This window comes from Pristis pectinata, chromosome 26 (genome assembly GCF_009764475.1).
Source record: "Pristis pectinata isolate sPriPec2 chromosome 26, sPriPec2.1.pri, whole genome shotgun sequence".
Lineage (NCBI taxonomy): Eukaryota > Metazoa > Chordata > Chondrichthyes > Rhinopristiformes > Pristidae > Pristis > Pristis pectinata.
The window spans coordinates 15,132,129-15,151,104 of NC_067430.1; the positions used below are offsets into that span (position 1 = coordinate 15,132,129).

General features: G+C 40.9%; 1 protein-coding gene across 2 annotated transcripts in view; it reads right to left on the reverse strand.

Annotated features, from left to right (window-relative positions):
• capzb (capping actin protein of muscle Z-line subunit beta) overlaps positions 1-5,830 on the reverse strand; it is an 88,842-nt gene extending 83,012 nt beyond the window's left edge. The window contains exon 1 of one of the 2 annotated variants that reach the window (XM_052039190.1): positions 5,592-5,830. In XM_052039190.1, the coding sequence (XP_051895150.1) occupies positions 5,592-5,594 (3 nt within the window). In that variant the 5' untranslated portion in view covers positions 5,595-5,830. The remainder of the gene's footprint in view (positions 1-5,591) is intronic. The other variant, XM_052039189.1, reaches the window with a different exon arrangement.
• Between the last annotated feature and the right edge of the window lie 13,146 nt (positions 5,831-18,976).

The following is an 18,976-nucleotide window of genomic DNA, read 5'->3' on the forward strand; positions in this document are numbered from 1 at the left end:
CCCCGGAACAGGACTAATAAATGATGAGGCAGTTAATTGAATTTCTGTTGCAAAATTTACTTAAAAACATTTTTACATTTCTCAAAGAGATACCATTACAAAAATTTCCAGAACTACCCAGAAATGCTTCCTCTGTCACAACTGTCAAAACAAAAAGGTGCTATAAATATAGCTGCCTCTATAATTGCAAAGACTATCCATGCAGATAATGAAAATCAGTAGGGAATCTAGAATTTCAAACTGTACCCAACGAAGTACAAGATGAAATGAGCGCAGTCATTTTTCTTGATCCGAGTGGTTACTTGTAACAGATAACAAGTAGTGATGTAAGACAATCTGTGCAAGGCTTGATAAAAATAAAGGGCAGATAACTGAGAATGTTATTTTGGAGGTATCGGTGTCCTTGTAGGAATATTATACTGCAGAAATTACTCCCCCCCCCCCCACCTTACTCTTAAGATTAAGAAATAGCCATCAAAAGAAAATTATTCTCCCCTCTCCTTCTCTGAAACAAGTACTTTTCATAATCCCAGGACAGGATCAAACAGGTAATAGAGCACATTAAGTGTAGAGGAAGCTGTTACTCATCCTGACAATTAGCTAGTGGAGGCAAAGATAAGAGTAATCCTTAACACACACACCAGAAGTAAGCCTTTGCTTGAGTATTATAAGAGAGCATGTTTTTTTTTTAAAGGGGACAGCTAAAAGGGAATTTAACTATAAAATACAATAATTAATACAGTATACTTGATGTCCTCTAGTAACACATGGTCTCAAGCTTAACCACTAGATACTCCATGCACTTCCTCTGGGACTGCCAGAAGGTAACAAGACCCAGGGACAATGTATGTGGGCAACCATAGTGACCAACCCAATACACTCCATCAACCTAGGTCAAGTTGGCAATTCACAGGCCAAGCCCAGGAAAAGATCAGCAAGCAGATCTCCCTGCTACCATCTGCATGGAATCATGGGAGTAAGTGACATTAAAAATTGAGGAGCATTCCATTTAGTGGAAGAGCAGGTGGAGCCCTTCATTCAGTGAAAACGTGGAATACTGTCTCACCCAAGCTTTAAAAAGTTACATATCACATCAAGAATATGAGAGCTGGAGTAAATAAGCAAAGGAGAAATTGAACAAGATACATTTCTTAATTTTTCCAAAAACCATCAAATGTGAAGCTCTCAAGCTTCACATTGGTCATGTGACTATGCCAGCACTCTTGCCTCACACTCATAAGTGTGGGGATAAATCCCATTTCACACATATCATCCAGGCTGATATTCAATTATAGTTCTATGAGTACCATACTATCGTAAGCACAATATTGCAGACAAAATTAAATCATGGCTCTGTCTGCTCAAGTGGATGCAAGAATCCATGATACGTCTTTTTTTTGGAAGATGAGCAGGGAATTTTGGAAAGGATCTTTGCCAATGTATGTATCCCTCATTGCTTTGTGCATTGTGGTTGCTGGGATCCCTGATTATTCTTCAAGACTAATCTATTGAGATTATAAAATGCATCAGGATGTCACAAGCATATTAGTACAAGTTCTCTTTCTTCCCCCCCACCCTCTAAGTTACTGATTTCAATCAAAGGGAAGTGTAACCTCTGGTTTTATACAGCAAATACCTGGGCAACTGGATCATTCCTGGACCACAATTACATCAAGTGTTTTGGAACAAGAATTTCTTTTTTTAAAGTGAATTGTTCATCCATATACAATAATTTGATGGAAGGAAAATTAAGGAAGCTAGGCAGAGAAAAACTAAAATAAGATTTTTTTCCCCCCCATTTAGGCTCATGGTGAATAAGATGTTTAAAATCACTAAGATTAAGCTACACCACAAACTTAAATGCTATGAGAGTCAGCTTTTAGTGAAATTGCTCCCATTACCAAAAGAAACATGTAAATGCCAATACTTTAACCAAGTATCATATTCTATTAAATCATTCCACTAAAACAGATATAGAAAATCTGTATTCATACACTTGTGACTTTCATATATTAAAAAATTACATGGTCATTACACTTTACTGAAACTCTTAATTAACTTTTAAGAGCATCACAAATATGATAACAATATTATTCAGCCTGTAACCAAAGATACTCTAAAAGATTTGTACTCGTGTTAGGGAGTCTGTTACCAGTCTTAAATTCAAGCATAAGGATAATTTTCACAATGACAATTACATTGCCCAAGTTAAGTTAGGCCTGGCTACTCTTTTCCCACCAACTTCCTGTTAAAAGATTTATCAGCAAATAAAGGCATCAGTGTTTTTTAGATCCACAAAAAAATAAACGTGACCTGGAACTGCATATACAAAAAGACATTTTAAAAGTAAAATGGCTAAAAATCTGAATAGAAGTGTGTTTAATCTCCCCCAATACATACCAATGAATCATTTTTTAAAAATCCTACAAAAATGACTAAAGTTTCAATAAATCTGAACATAATCCAAATTTGTCACTCAGATAACTTCCTCATTTGTACAATTAAGCATGCATCAAAGTCAAAGTTACAAGATAATAAAATGTTTTCAATCCATGCAGGTAGACAAATTAAAATACTTTATGTATACACATCTCTCTAATCAATTGTTATATGACTAATAGTTTTATTTAAAAAGTGCTGATATTATCCATTGAACAGTTCTTTTTCACCCTTTTTCATGTCCTGTCATTGGATCATAGAAACATAAGGAGATGTTAGGGCAAATGTGAAGAAGATTTTAAGGGGAATTTTAAAGGAGGAATGAAATGGCTGGGCAAAGAGGTTTGGCAAAGAATTCCAGAGCTTAATGTTTTGCAAACTGAAAGCAAGCCTGTATAAGGATTAGAATTGGGAATATCAGAATTAGAAGACAACAGATATCTCATTGGATTCCATGGCACAAGGAGATTAGAGACGGGAGGGACAGAAGCAATTAAATGCTTTGAAAATGAGCACAGAAATCTTAAAATTGAGGCACAGCAGCTAGTGTAATGATCGGTGAGAAGGAATTGGAGGGAGTTTAACACCATTTCATTTGTAGAGGGTAGAATAAGGAAGACTGTCAGATGAGCAATGGAACAGTCAAGTCTTTGGGAAATAGAGGCCTGAAGCATTTCAGTTAATGCAGTGCAGATTCAGGTCTAAACAGGCAATCTTAATGGAAGCACAGATATGTCATCTCAAGCTCTTCATAAGATTAGACATGACACCAAGTTTGCAAACAGTCTGGCTCTGCTCCAGACAGTTGCCAGGAAAAAAAAGATCAAGTTGATGAGTGGCTTGTGATAGACACCAATGACAACGTCTTCAATCTTCCCCATTCAATACGAGGAAATTTCTGGTCATCCAGTACTGGATGTTGGATAAATAGTTCTGAAACACCATAGGGTTAAAAGTTGTGGTTGTGAAGTGTTGTCAGCATACAAATGGAAAATGACCCTGTGTTTGTAGATGAGAGAACCAAGAACAGATCTTTGAGGGACACTAACTGTCCAACAACAGAGAAGCCATTAAAGGTGAATTTCTAGGCACAACTTGAAAGATAGGAATAAAACAAGACACAAAGGATTCCTTCTACCCCAACAACTGTGGAGAAGGAATGGAAGATGAAAACACTGCTAACTAAGTCAAAGGATGCAAACAAGTATAGAAAGAACAGGAAGGATAGACTTCCTTTGTCACAGCCATTCAAGATGTCATTAATAACTTTGACATCAGTACAATTGCAGAGGCAGAAAGCTATCTGGAGTGATTCCTGTGTTACAACTATGCAGGGTGTTGGTGAGGCCACACCTAGAGTACTGTGCACAGTATTGGTCCCCTTACCCAAGAAAGGATATAGTAGCATTGAGGGTAGTTCAAAGGAGATTCACCAGGCTAATTCCTGAGATTGTCCAACCAAGAGAGGCTAACCAGTTTCAATCTGTATAGAGTTTAGAAGAATGATGGATGAACTTACTGAAACACATACAATCTTCAACAGGCATAACAAAGTAGATGTCAAGGTGTTTTCAATAATGGGAGAGTCTCGAATGGAGGGACAAAGTTACAAGATAATGAGCCAGTCATTTAAAACTATGGCACATAGTAATTTCTTCTCACAGAGCAGTGAATCTCTCGATTTCCCTGCCTCAGATTGCTGTGGAGGCTAGCTCATTAGAAATATTAAAAGTGGAGCAGATACGTTTTTGAAAGATCAAGGGGTTGAGGGCTATGGGGATCTGAAGGACAGCAGATGAGGAAAGAAAATGTAACTCTTTGCAAAAACAGGAACTAAACAGGAAAGCTGGGTAGTCAGCACTTTAGTATGAATAAGATCAAGGGAAAAGGCAGAGGATCTCATGAATAAACTGAATTTTGAAAGTAACCTATAAGGAGGTAGGAGAGCCAATCCAAAGGCTGGAAGTCTGAGGACAAGGGAAAACCTTAGATGACATTTGGCCCATGGGCTTGAGAAAGAATCAAAGAAGCAGTAGCAACTGATTAGATAGTTTCACATAATGACAGTGCTCCACTCAATTGGTTTTGCACAGAGAGTCAGAGTTATACAGCACAGAAACAGGCCCTTTGGCCCAACTTGGCCATGCCGACATAAAGGAAGGAAAGCAGAAAAGAACTACTTAAGGTGGTTTTCAATTGAGAAAGGCAGTCAGGAGTTATCTTTCGATCCTAGTATAATCATGGAGTAGTTTTGGTAGATGAGAACAGAGCTTGACAATGCCACAACAATGGAAGGGGAAGGTGGCAACTTTGGTTTCATATAGGATGGAAAGTAATGGTATGGCAGGCAAATACCAAAAAATAACCATTCTTATTTCAAGAGCAACATGGGATTTCAATTTGACCAAGTGAAAGCTGCAAACTAACCTTACTGTTTAATTATCATTTTATCAACCATTCAAATCTTCACCCCTCCACTTTGACAACAATGTGATTCACAATTTCCCTGCAAGTATCCAAAATAGCACTCATCCTTTGCTGAGTTACACTTCTAGGTGACACAATGGGAAGATGTGAGATCACAATAAACTGACATCAGAGATAAATCCAACTGCCTCTGTTGAGGGTCTAGAGAACATTTAAGTCACAATTGAAACAATACACCTTCAACAAAATTTGATGTTAGAACAGACCAGCGAAACTAAAGTGGTGACAAAAAGGCAGATTATGACAGTTCCAAGGACTAAAGCAGTCACCCACGACTCTCAACCCTCACTCAGATGGTGTGAATGAGGAACAGTATTTGGCAGGAAGTTTGCCTCCACTTTTAGAGGGAGGTGCAATGCAAAGGGAGAAAGGATACTTTACGACAACTCCCACCAAATTTAGGAGCCCTTAAGGGGGCCCCGCTCAGGAGCCGTCACCGAAGGGGGTGGGTGAGACAGATGCGGCGACGGTGGTGGTGTGAAGGGGCGGAGAGAGCAGCCCGGGCCGGGCGGCTCTTCCCTGCCACCGTTTCCGCTCTTCCTCTCTCACACACACACCCGAGCACGGCTTCCACCGCTCGCTGCTCCCTGGGGCGGGACGGGCAGTCAAAGGGCTGCGCTTTCCTCTGGAGGCCGGGCACGGTACGACCCCGCACTGGTACTCACCATGGCGACGGTCGGCGGTGAATCGGCGGCGGCGGCGACTATCTGGCGGACGGTTCCTTCCCCGGGCCCGAGTGATCATCCGGGTCACGCAGACAACCCCGCGCTGAACCAATCAGCGCCCGAGTCCCCAGCTTGCCCAAGTATGGGCCTTGTAATGCGGAAGTGGCGGTTCAGTGCATCCACACTCCCTGCTGCAGTGTAAACATGCTCCCTGTTTCTGTATTATACCAGACGGGCACACCTAGCAGTCTAAAGCAGTTCCTTTTAATACTGCAAACTATGCACAAATTCTCACCATTATTTCAATTATTCATCCTCTGTTGCACTCTGCCAACTCCTCTTGCAATGGAGGGTACTCCCAATCACACTGTAAACATGTGTGAATGTTCTCTCTTACATTGCAAACATGCTTCCTGTTACATTATAAACATGCTACATGTTAGATGAAAAATAATCCTTAGTGTATAGTACACACACTATAACACTGTATGCACCCCCTTTAGTGTATACACACATTCCTGACAAAGGAAAAACTAAATATTGCACTGAATTAACTGTGATACAGTACACAATCTCTTTTATACTACATTACATTTATTCCCTCATATTTCTTCTCCTTAGACAGCCCCTTGGGATTGAGGATGACTCCCAGTTTTGTGGGAACCCAGTTTTGTGGGTTCTGAGACTATTAATGAGGCCATTGTTGGAACTGCAGACACAGCCACTGGTGATGGTTGTTGAGGCATGTAGATGGATAGTTTGTGAGGTGGTGCATTCCTTCCACCACTTACACAGGGCTTCTGTGTGCTCCTGAATCATAGCCTCAAGGTTCTCAATGAATGGATCATAGGCCAGTGATTCCCAGGAGCCAGTAGATAAGTTGCATTTCTTCAAGGAAGCTTTGAGCAAATCCTTGAATCTTTTCCTCCGTCTGACTAGTAATTTCTTCCCATGACAGAACTTGGAATAGACTATCTGTTTCAGGAATCTGGTATCAGGCATGCATATGACTGGATCTACCTAATGCAGCTGACTGAGTGCAACCAGGCCTTAAGGCAGGGGAAACAACAATCAATCTGCTGGAAGAACTCAGTGGGTCAAGCAGCATCCGTGGGAGGAAAGGAACTGTCGACGTTTCAGGTTGAAACCCTGCATCAAGACAGTCCTTTCCTCCCACAGATGCTGCTTGACCCACTGCGTTCCTCCAGCAGATCGTTTGTTGCTCCAGATTCCAGCAACTGCAGTCTCTTGTGTCTCAATGCAGGGGATGTCGGCCTGGGAGAGGAGACTGATATTGATGTGCTAAACTTTCTGGCTAATTTGGAGAATGTTGTAGGCACACCATTGGTGATGTTCTTCCAGTGCCTTGAGATGCCTACTGTAGGTAGTCTCAGAAGCACATAGGAGGGTAGAGACCAATGCTACCCAGTAGACCATGAGTTTTGTGCCAGGTATGAGGTCTGGATCTTCAGATTCCTCTTTTCCTCATCAACCAAAGGCTGTGTAATATCTGCCTTAACCAAGAGGTGGCTCCTGAGATAGGCAGAGTAGTCCACAATTTCCAGGGTCTTGCCATGAACCTTTATTGTTAAAGAGCAATATTGTTTGCTGAATTTCATCATTAATATCTGCCTTAACCAAGAGGTGGCTCCTGAGATAGGCAGAGTAGTCCACAATTTCCAGGGTCTTGCCATGAACCTTTATTGTTAAAGAGCAATATTGTTTGCAAGAGCTGGTTGTCTTGAAGATACTGAGTGCAAGGCCTAGCCCCTTGAAAACGGCTGATCCTTTATCCTTTGCCCCCACCCAGGCTCAGCTGAAGACCTTCCATGGCACAGGCTGTAATTAGTGCATATGCAATTCCCAGCATGTGGCATACCATTCGCTTACCTACCTTCATATCCTTTATATCCTCCTTACAACTCACTTTCCCTGGAATATATCAACAGCAAACTTCAATGCATTCCTTTCTGATCTTACATCCAAGTCCCCAATGTAGATTGTAAGTGCTGAGAATCCAATAATAATCCTTGTGACTCCCCACTAATAATAACTCACAAACCTGATATTGAACTGCTTATTCAACTCCCTGGCCTTAATATATTATTACCGACCACGTTAGCTGTTATTTTAATGTAACAACTATTTCTGGGATATCCCATCAAAAGTCTTTCAAAAATCTGTGTATACTAAATTCACTGATTCCCTCAAAACTACTCAGCTGTATTAGATTTATAAAACACAATTTCCCTTTCATAGGGCCATGCAAACTCTGCCTAATCAGTATGATTTTATACAGCTTTAATAATGTTTAATGTAAGACTTACTACAGTCACTACTTTCTCCCTCGTTCCTTTCTTTGACAATATTTCTGCGTTCTCTACCTTCCATTCTACTGGAACTTTTCCAGTATCCATGTGATTTCAGAAGATCATGAGTAATACATCCACTATCTTAGTAGCCACCTATTTTACAACTCTAGAATGTGGGCTATAGGGTAAAGGTCTGTAACTTCAATAGCTATTGATTGGCTCAAATACTCTTTCACCCTGCCTTTGATGTCATTGCCCCCAGCAAAACATTTACTCTTTCTCATCCCATTTGCTTCTTCTGCTGTGGCCCCACCTTTGATCTCTCAAATCCAAGGGGCAAAGGTAGGATTTCTGGTACACAAATGGCTTAGTCATCCACCAGACTTACTTGGACCTCATCAAGCAACATTAATCTTTTTTTCCTCTGCCTATAAATCCAAAACAACCTCTAGTTCTTCACTACTCAAACTCTTCTCCCCAAACTCATGACCCCTCACCTCCACAACGTACAAAGAGTTTATGCATTTTTGTTACTAAGATTCAAATGTAACTTTAATGCATCTTTACTGCTGTACCCACTAAATTGAATCAACCTGTGGTTCCCCCAGTCTAACCTTGAATTTGTACCCCACTAGCATCCCACTCACCATCTCAATTTTTCTAGTTTGCTCACTTACTCTTGCCTAGCAAGTCCTGAAGCTGCAGCTCTTCATTTACGTTGAACCCAATCATTTCCTCCAAACATAAGATCCAGCTATAAATGCCTCTTCATGGGATAATTGGAATATTCTTATTCCAGACCTTCATTTCCTCACTCACCCCCTTTTTGGTGCATTAATGATTGCACTGGTTCTCTTCCTGCTCTTATCCTGAACTGGAAAATTCCATCAACTTTGTTGCCAATTTCCATCTTTCCCTCACCTTTACACATCTTATCTACTATAAGCCCACTGCCTCCCACAATGACATTCACTACACTTCCTCAGATCCTTCTTCCATTCCTTTCTGTCACGTGTTCTGAAAATCCCACCTTCAATACAGGTGTTTCAGATACATCTTCCCTTGTCTTCCGCTCACATTTCCCCTCTACTTCAGGACCTTCTCCTGGAATCTTTTTTCATTCTTTCCCCTCCCTTCTGGAGCCAAAGTTGGGTTCTTCTTGTCCTCATCTAGCGCCCCATCAGCCTCTGTAGTCAATGGATCATCTTCTGCCATCTCCAGCATCACGTCACCACAGCATCTTCCTCTCCTTACCCCTTTCAGCATTCCAGAAGGACTGTTCCCTTTGAGACGCCCTAGTGCATTGTTCATTCACACTGGACCCCCTCACCTCCCCATGGCACAAGCCCTATGTAGTGTCAGCAGATACATCATCTTTTCTTTTACATCCTCTGTTCCCACAGTCCAGGGCCCCAAACATTTTTTTTCCAGATGAAGCAGTAAATTATATATATATTTTAATTTGACACACTATATTTGCTTCTCACAATAAGATATCCTCTACAATGGGTGAATGCTTTGCAAAGACTGCTGCACAGCACAGTAGCATGACCCAGAGCATTCAGGAGCCTGTTACTTTAATTCTATCTCCAATCTACTCTGACATCTAAATTCACCCTCCTACATAGTTGTAATGAAGCTCAACATTTCTTGATTTCTAATACTACCTTCACCTTTAGCCTTGCACCATTTCCCTTTTGTCACTTAACCACTCCTGCCTTCAGTATTATACAGAACAACTTGTTTTCTCCTCCTGTTCTCCTTTCCCTGAATATTATTTTTTATTTCTAACTTTTCACAGTTCTGGAGGGTTTTTCTGGGCTATTTCTTTCTTTGCACATGCTGCTGGACCTGTTGATTATTTCCAGCAATTTCTGATTTATTTTTACCTCATCCCCATTCACTCTTTACTCTTCAATATTATTGAATATAATGACACTACTCAAAAATCACCTGCTTCCAACCTGTATATTCTCAATCAAGCCTTCTTGGCTTCCATATTCAACAATACAATTCTCTCCTAGAACCCCCTCACTGGTGTACACCTTAGGTCAGTATCCTCCTCATTGTTTCCCATTAGTCCATTCTTACAAAATTTATATTGATTACTGATTTCTAAGTGTTTCAAATTTAAAATTCTGATCTACAAGTTTAAATTATTGTGGCTTCACCCACAATTTCTCTGTCATTTTCTCCTCTCCTGCAACTCTCTTCCCAAACTCCATTCATTTTACTCTATCCATTTCATATGTCTCTCTTTCACAGCCTCACCCTCTGGTGCTCTTCTCCAAAATCTCTGTGTCTCTGCTATCCTATCACCCTTTTAAATTCTCTTTAAAACTGCTTCTTTGCTGGCTACCCCAGATGGATACCCCTTTCAGTAGCTCCATTCTTAGTATCCATCTTTTGATATCACTTCTAAATTGGTAAATAGTTTATTATAATTATCACACGTACTGAGGTACAGTGAAAAACGTTGTTTTGCCTGCCATTCATACAGATCATTTCATCACATCAGTACATCATGGTAGTACAACCGAAAAGCAATAACAGAATAAAGTGTTACAGTTACAGAGAAAGTACAGTGCAGGCAGACTACAAGGTGCAAGGCCATGACGAGATAGATTATGAGGTCAAGTCAAAGTCAAATTTATTGTCGTATGCACAAGTACACGTATGCTCAGTTGCAGCAGCATCACAGGTATGTAGCAGCATGACAAGCAGCATTCACAAGAAAAACATAAATTAAACACAATTTTTACAAGAAAGAACACAATTAGAACAAGAAAAAGTCCTTATTGGTGCAAAGTGATCAAAGTGGTCATAGTGTTGCTATAGTGAGGTAGTGATTTGGGTTTTGCCAGTTGGCTCAAGAACCAAATGGCTGAAGGGAAGTCGCTGTTCTTGAACCTGGTGGTGTGGGACTTCAGGCTCCTGTACCTCCTGCCCGATGGTAGCCGCGAAAAGATGGCATGGCCCAGATGGCGGGGATCTTTGATGATAGATATCGCCTTCTTGAGGCAGCACCTCCTGCAGTTACTACCATTGGTGGGCAGGGATGTACCTGTGATGTATTGGACAGAGTCCAGTTTGTTACGTTTCTGTACATTTGAATTGCTGTACCAGACGGTGATGCAACCAGTCACGATACTTTCAACAGTACATCTGTAGAAGTTTGTCAATGTTAAGAGTGATAAGAATCCATAGAACACTACAGCACAAAAAAACAGGCCATTCGGTCCTTCTAGTCTGTGCCGAAACATTATTTAGCTACTCCCATTTACCTGCACCAAGTCCATAACCCTCCAGACCTCTCCCATCCATGTATCTATCCAATTTATTCTTAAAACTTAAGAGTGAGCCCGCATTTACTATATCAGATGGCAGCCCGTTCCACACTCCCACCACTCTCTGAGTGAAGAAGTTCCCCCTAAACCTTTCCCCTTTCACCCTAAAGCCATGTCCTCTCGTACTTATCTCTCCTAATCTAGGTGGAAAGAGCCTACTCGCATTAACTCTGTCTATACCCCTCATAATTTTGTAAACCTCTATCAAGTCTCCCCTCATTCTTCTACGCTCCAAGGAATAAAGTCCTAACCTGTTCAATCTTTCCCTGTAACTCAACTCCTGAAGACCCGTCAACATTCTAGTAAATCTCCTCCGCACTCTTTCAGTCTTACCGACATCCTTTCTATAGTTGGGTGACCAGAACTGCACACAATACTCCAAATTTGGCCTCACCAAAGTCTTATACAACCTCACCATAACATCCCAACTCCTGTACTCAATACCTTGATTTATGAATGCCAGGATGCCAAAAGCCTTTTTTACAACCCTGTCTACCTGTGACGCCACTTTCAGGGAATTATGTGTCTGAACTCCCAGATCCCTTTGTTCCTCCGCACTCCTCAGTGCCCTACCATTTACTGTGTATGTCCTACCTTGATTTGTCCTTCCAAAATGCAACACCTCACACTTGTCTGCATTAAATTCCATCTGCCATTTTCTGGCCCATTTTTCCAGTTGGTTCAGATCCCTCTGCAAGCTTTGAAAGCCTTCTTCGCTGTCCACTACGCCTCCAATCTTAGTGTCATCAGCAAATTTGCTGATCCAATTTATCACATTATCATCTAGGTCATTGATATAGACAACAAACAACAATGGCCCCAGCACAGATCCCTGAGGCACACCACTAAGTCACAGGCCTCCAGTCTGAGAAACAATCATCCACTACCACTCTCTGTCTTCTCCCATACAGCCAATTTCGAGTCCAGTTTACAACCTTTCCGTGGATACCTAGTGTCTGAACCTTCTGAACTAACCTCCCATGTGGGACCTTGTCAAAGGCCTTACTAAAGTCCATGTATACAACATCCACAGCCTTTCCTTCATCTACTTTCTTGGTAACCTCCTCGAAAAACTCTACAAGATTTGTTAAACACGATCTACCACACACAAAGCCATCCTGACTATCCTTAATCAGCCCTTGGCTATCCAAATACTTGTATTGGAAGGTGATCCCTCAGAACACCTTCCAGTAATTTACCTACTACTGATGTCAGGCTCACTGGCCTGTAATTACCTGGTTTACTTTTAGAGCCTTTTTTAAACAACGGAACAATATGAGCTACCCTCCAGTCCTCTGGCACTGCATCCGATCCTAAGGACATTTTAAATATATCTGCCAGGGCCCCTGCAATTTCTACGCTAGTCTCTCTCAATGTCTGAGGAAATATCTTGTCAGGCCCGGGGGATTTATCTACCTTTATTCGCTGTAAGGCAGCAAGCACCTCTTCCTCTTTAATCTCTGAATGTTCCATGACACTACTGCTTGTTTCCCTTCCTTCCATATCCACTATGCCAGTTTCCTGAGTAAATACTGATGCAAAAAAACTGTTTAAGATCTCCTCCATCTCCTGAGGCTCCACACATAGACGACCACTCTGATCTTCTAGGGGACCAATTTTGTCCCTTACTATCCTTTTACTCTTAATATACTTGTAGAAACCCTTTGGGTTTACCTTCACATTACCTGCCAAAGCAACCTCATGTCTTCTTTTTGCCTTCCTGATTTCCTTTTTTAATATTTTCTTGCTTTTTCTATACTCTTCAAGTACCTCATTTGTTCCTAGTTGCCTATACCTGCTATACACCTCTCTCTTTTTCTTAACCAGATTGCCAATATCCCTTGAAAACCAAGGTTCCCTATGCTTGTTAACTTTGCCTATAACCCTGGCAGGAACATGCAAACTCTGCACTCTCAAAATTTTGCCTTTGAAGACCTTCCACTTACTTAACACATCCTTGCCAGAAAACAACTTATCCCAATCCACTCTTCCTAGATCCTTTCTCATTTCCACAAAATTGGCCTTTCTCCAATTTAGAACCTCAACTCGAGGACTAGACCTATCCTTATCCATAATTAACTTGAAACTAATGACATTATGATCACTGGACCCAAAGTGCTCACCTACACATACTTCTGTCACCTGACCTGTCTGGTTCCCTAATAGGAGATCAGGTATTGCATTCTCTCTCGTTGGTACCTCTACATATTGATTTAGAAAACTTTCCTGAACACATTTGACAAATTCCAAGCCATCCAGCCCTTTCACAGTGTGGGAGTCCCAGTCAATATGTGGAAAGTTAAAATCCCCTACTATTACGACTTTCTGTTTCTTACATCGGTCTGCTGTCTCGCTACAGATTTGTTCCTCCAATTCTCTCTGACTATTGGGTGGTCTATAATACAACCCTATTAGTGTGGCCACACCTTTCCTGTTCCTCAGCTCCACCCATATGGCCCCTGGAGACAAGCCCTCCGGGCTATCCTGTCTACGCACAGCTGTGATATTTTCCCTGACTAGTAATGCCACTCCTCCCTCTTTCATCCCTCCCCCTCTATCACGTCTGAAACAACGGAACCCCGGAACGTTAAGCTGCCAGTCCTGCCCCTCCTGCAACCAAGTCTCACTAATAGCAATAACGTCGTAATCCCTTGTGCCAATCCACGCCTTACCTACCATACTCCTTGCATTGAAATAGATACACCTGAGAACATTTCTATCATGTACAAATCTTTGATTTCCGTTTATACCTGCAGTCCTCACATGACCTTTTTCCTCCCCCACCTCACTATCTGCTCTAACAGTCTGGTTCCCTTCCCCCTGCAAATCTAGTTTAAACCACCCGGAGCAGCACTAGCAAACCTACCCGCAAGTATGTTAGTCCCCCTCCAGTTCAGGTGCAAACCATCCTGTCGGAACAGGTCCCACCTTCCCTGGAACAAAGCTCAATTGTCCAGAAACATGAAGCCCTCCCTTCCGCACCTTCTCCTTAGCCACATATTTAGCTGCATGATCCTCCTATTTCTAGCCTCACTAGCACGTGGCACGGGTAGCAATCCTGAGATTGCAACCTTGGAGGTCCTGTCCTTCAACTTTGCACCTAATTCTCTAAACTCTCTTTGCAGGACCTCCTCCTCCTTCCTATCCACATCATTGGTCCCTACATGGACCACGACATCTGGCTGCTCACTCTCCCTCCTGAGAATATCGAGAACTCGATCCAAGACATCGCAGACCCTGGCACCAGGGAGGCAACAGACCATCCGGGATTCTTGATCTCTCCCACAGAACCTCCTAACTGTCCCCTAACTATCGAATCCCCTATCACTACTGCTCTCTTCTTTTCCCTCCTTGCTTTCTGAGCCAAGGGTCCCGTCTCGGTGCCAGAGACACAACCACTACAACATGTCCCTGGTAGGTTGTCCCCAGCGGTATCCAAAACGGTATACATATTGTTGACAGGAACGGCCACAGGGGTGCTCTGCTCTTTCTGTCAAGATCCCTTCCCTTTCCTGACAGTCACCCAGCTACCTGTCTCATCCATCTTATCATACAAGGAGACTGTTCCATAGTCTTATAAAAGCAGGAGAGAAGCAAAAGATGTCCTATGTAAATGCACGTTGTTCTTGTCACATGAATACTCTGAAATGCAAGCTCCCTGTTACATGGACATTAAAGTGCCTATATCCCTGTTACATTGACAATGCATTTTCCACACTCACACAAGAAAACAGGAGCAGGAGTAGGCCATTAGGCCCTTCAAGCCTGCTCTGCCATTCAGTATGACCGTGCTGATCTATGCTGGCCTCAACTCCTCTTCTGTGCCATTTCTCCATACCCCTCTACTCCTCAGTCTATCAAATATTTACCCACCTCCATTTTAAATACTTCCAATGATCGAGCCTTCACCACCCGCTGGGCAGAGAATTCCAGAGATTCAGCACACTCACCAATACATTGGCAATACAGCTCCCACCTTCACTTCTATACAGATACTGCAAATCAGTCACTCCATTTTATTTGGTCACTAACATTTCCATATAGCCACAACACTGACTTTAAAGTTTCCAGGTGTCAAGTTACACGGTTATGGCAATTTCCACGTTCCCTTCTGTGCTAGTGCTGCAAATTTGCAGTTCCTGTTACATTGTTACTGGACTTACCACACGCACCAAATAATTTGCTGACGTTCCTCCCTTCAACACATCCTAATTTCCTCTTCACCTCCTGTCTTGTTGGTTTTACTGCTGCCCTCACATTTCTCTTTGCTACCTTGCCAAATGGCAGCTCTTGGTACCTATAAAGAACATTATTTATAGAACATGTTTCACAGTGCTTCACATGCAATGTGAACTACTATTGTTAAGTGTGAACCTTGACAGTGAGTGTCACAATCTTCTCCCAGCAAATTTTAATTTAATAGCACATTTAATGTAATAAGATAACTGAAAACACTTCAGGATGAAATAACTAATGGGAAAAAATTAACATAGGCACAACCAAACAAATGAGTTTTGAAGTAAAACAGGAAATGCTAGTAATGCTCAGTGGATCTGTTGAGCATCTCCAGCATCTTCTGTTTTGTTACAGATTTCCAGCAACTGCAATATTTTGAAGAATATGTCAAAGGCAGCAAGAGGGGTAACAAATTATAGAACAGGAACATAAAGACTTAAGAAAAGATGTTAATTACTAGATTTCTTTGGAGAAACGGGGACAAGGAGACGGTTGGGAATCAAGTCAGGTAAGGACCTGAAAGTTTTGATTTGAATCAAAATGGACGAATTCAATATTTTAGATGTTCAGTGGAAAAAATACTTTGCCATTCATGATTTGATGTCAGATAAGCTGCTATATTTTAAGCTCTGCAATTTGGTACAAAATATTCCTAGAGAACACAAAATATATTGGTTCAGTACCCTTATTCAGTACACTATATCAAATCCAAAGTTAAAACTTGTTGGGTAGTACTGAATCTGATTTTATATCAAAAGAAGAAGTTTAATTACAATACATTTAAACACTAGAACTAGGGCTTCCTTTTAAGCATGATGCTGCATTTTAAAACCGAAATGTGTGAATCCCATTCTAAAGGATTGGGATAATAGGTGCCATCACAGGAATTCCCATCTAGATCCTATCCTTGCTCGACATCTAGACAGTCATAATTTTAGCAGGAGCCTTCAGAAAGATTTAAGAATAGCGCAGGGAAGCATAAGGAAACTGGAACTATTTGTTGTAAATATAAATGTGCACAGTAAGAACATTTTGTGATATCAAGTTCAGTTATCATAAGTGTGTCACTCTTCGGGTTTTGTGTTTCAATCTTCTCCAAGTGTGAGCCTCCCAGAAGACTGAAAGTTGAATAGAGATTTTTATGCAAATAGTATAAGGTCAAAAGGCAAGGTTTTGGGTCACCGTTAGAAAAAAAGATGCTTTGTCATTTTCAGGACCACGAAAGGCACATGCTCTACCTGTTAATTTTCTCTTGCAAATGAAAATCTATTTTTAATCAGACAATTGGTCTACAACAGTTTTATTTCTGGGTGCCAATTTGTAGATCAAATCTAGTTTCAACCAGATTTTCTTACTGAACCATATTTTTTAAAATATAAAATTAAAACAAAAAGTGCTGGAAATACTCAGTGGAGGATTGCTTCAGGTCAATGACCTTTCATATAGACTAGGAAGCATTTCTTGTTGCTGATAAAGCAGAGGGTGAAGAGAACAAAGGGAATGTTGATAGGATGGAGTCTAAGACTGAATGATACAAGTGTTGGTGATGCTCTCTGAAAGAGGGTGTTGAAGGCTTGTTAATGGAAGCAGATCTCTCTAGACACAACGTAGAGGGTGAAGAATGAGAACAGAAGATAAATGGAAACAAAAGGAAAAAATCTGAAACAAAAGAGAATGCAAGAAATAGTCAGCATGTCAAACAGCATCTGTGGAGAGAGAAAACACACTGACCATTCATCAGAACCAGCCAGTTTTGAAACAATCCGTCCAGCTAGAAGATTGAGCAGAAAGTCTGTCCAAGTAACAAGTAATCTAGGCATGATGATTGCTGGCAAATGCCATGACAGACCCATGTTTACAAGCAATTGAAGGTTTAAATCAGATGTAAAAGGTATTTGAATGTAGCAGCTACCTGGATGTGGGAAATTTGTATGGCTATGTTTGATGATGACAAATACCCAAAAAGTTACTTACTAAGGACTAATGCATAGAGTTCCAGTTATATCCTGATTTCTCTGTCTTTGTTCTATGGTCATGGTAACATGCTTATTTTCCTTTCAGTCTGAAAATATTAATCTGTCTTCTCTTTTTGTGTTTGATGACTGATTACTGTACATTTCCAGCATGGAGTATTTTGACTGATTTTGCAGCCATTTTCAGGGTACTCTCTTATATCACACTCTTCCAGCTCCAAGGCCCTCTTCAGTGAATGGGAGCAAAGTTTCTGAGTTAATGTAATCCAGAATGCTCAAAGAGATCAGACCCAGAGCCTGAAGAGTTGATGCTCTCAGTAAAAGGGATGGATAAAGCAATCCTTTGCTTTTGAATTTCATGGTGTGGTGTATGCGGTAGAAATGTTTGGTACACCTATGGAGTTCAGATAACCAGCTTGGGAAAAAGATATAAATGCTTGCATTGTGGAGTGGATGCTTCCCTGTAATACCTGTTCTTCAAAGTTCACAAACAAAATTGAGGATTGAGCAACTCACACACTTTGTAAAACAGAATATTTGTGGCTAATTATTAACAGTTTCCACCAGGTATTTTGTTTGACGGTTCAGCAATCTGCAAAATTAAGTTTACTGTTAATCTTCAACCAATTTGTTAATATTTCAAATAATTCAAGTAGTTATTTGTTCTTGATACCAGTTGGTCCTGCACATAGTCTATTCCTGATCTTTTGAGTGATCGTTTGATTAATTTGAAGAACAACCACTACTACAGGGATTAGCACAGGCCCCAGACTCACTGTATGTATTTACCAGTGTAGTTTCCAGAGATACCTGAACTTGAACTTAAAACTTTTAAATAATTAAATATTTAATCTGCCTGCACAACTCAATTTCCTGTCATCACAAGGCAACATTTTTACATTATTAGTTTTTATATCAAACTTTTGCAAACTTAAAACTGGGCTTCACAAGTTATTTAAACAATTCTCTAAAGAATATTTATTTGAAAATTCTTGATGAGACTTCCATTTCTAATGACTAAAATTTCCATTGTTCATTTTGTAACGTATTTATTTGAAGGCTTCAGCTTGTCCTAAATGTCTGTGCTAGTACTGGATATCTTTTCCTAGCACTGTGACACTCTGAGCTGAATTTAGATCAGGCAATCTGAACATGTTAATAAGAATTGCAAAGAGGACACAAAAGGAAACACAGAGATTAGGACAGGAATGGTGAAGAGTCCCCGACTGCCACATTCTCCCCAGGATCCCAAGGCCTGCTAACATCCCCACCCCCGAAAAAGAGAGAAAAACAGGAAGGAGAATTATGGAGAGAAGCAGCAACAAAAGGGCAGCAGAGGAAGCTAGGAGATGGTGAGGGGAAGAAACAATCAAGTTTCTAAATTTGCTTATTGTCTTTTGTGGCATTTCTCCCTCATCTGTCTCAGCAACTATCACTTTAGGCCAATTGCCAAAGAATGTTCAAGGTGCTAATTTAATCATTTGCTAAAACAATCAGGGTCTTTGACCTCTGTTAAT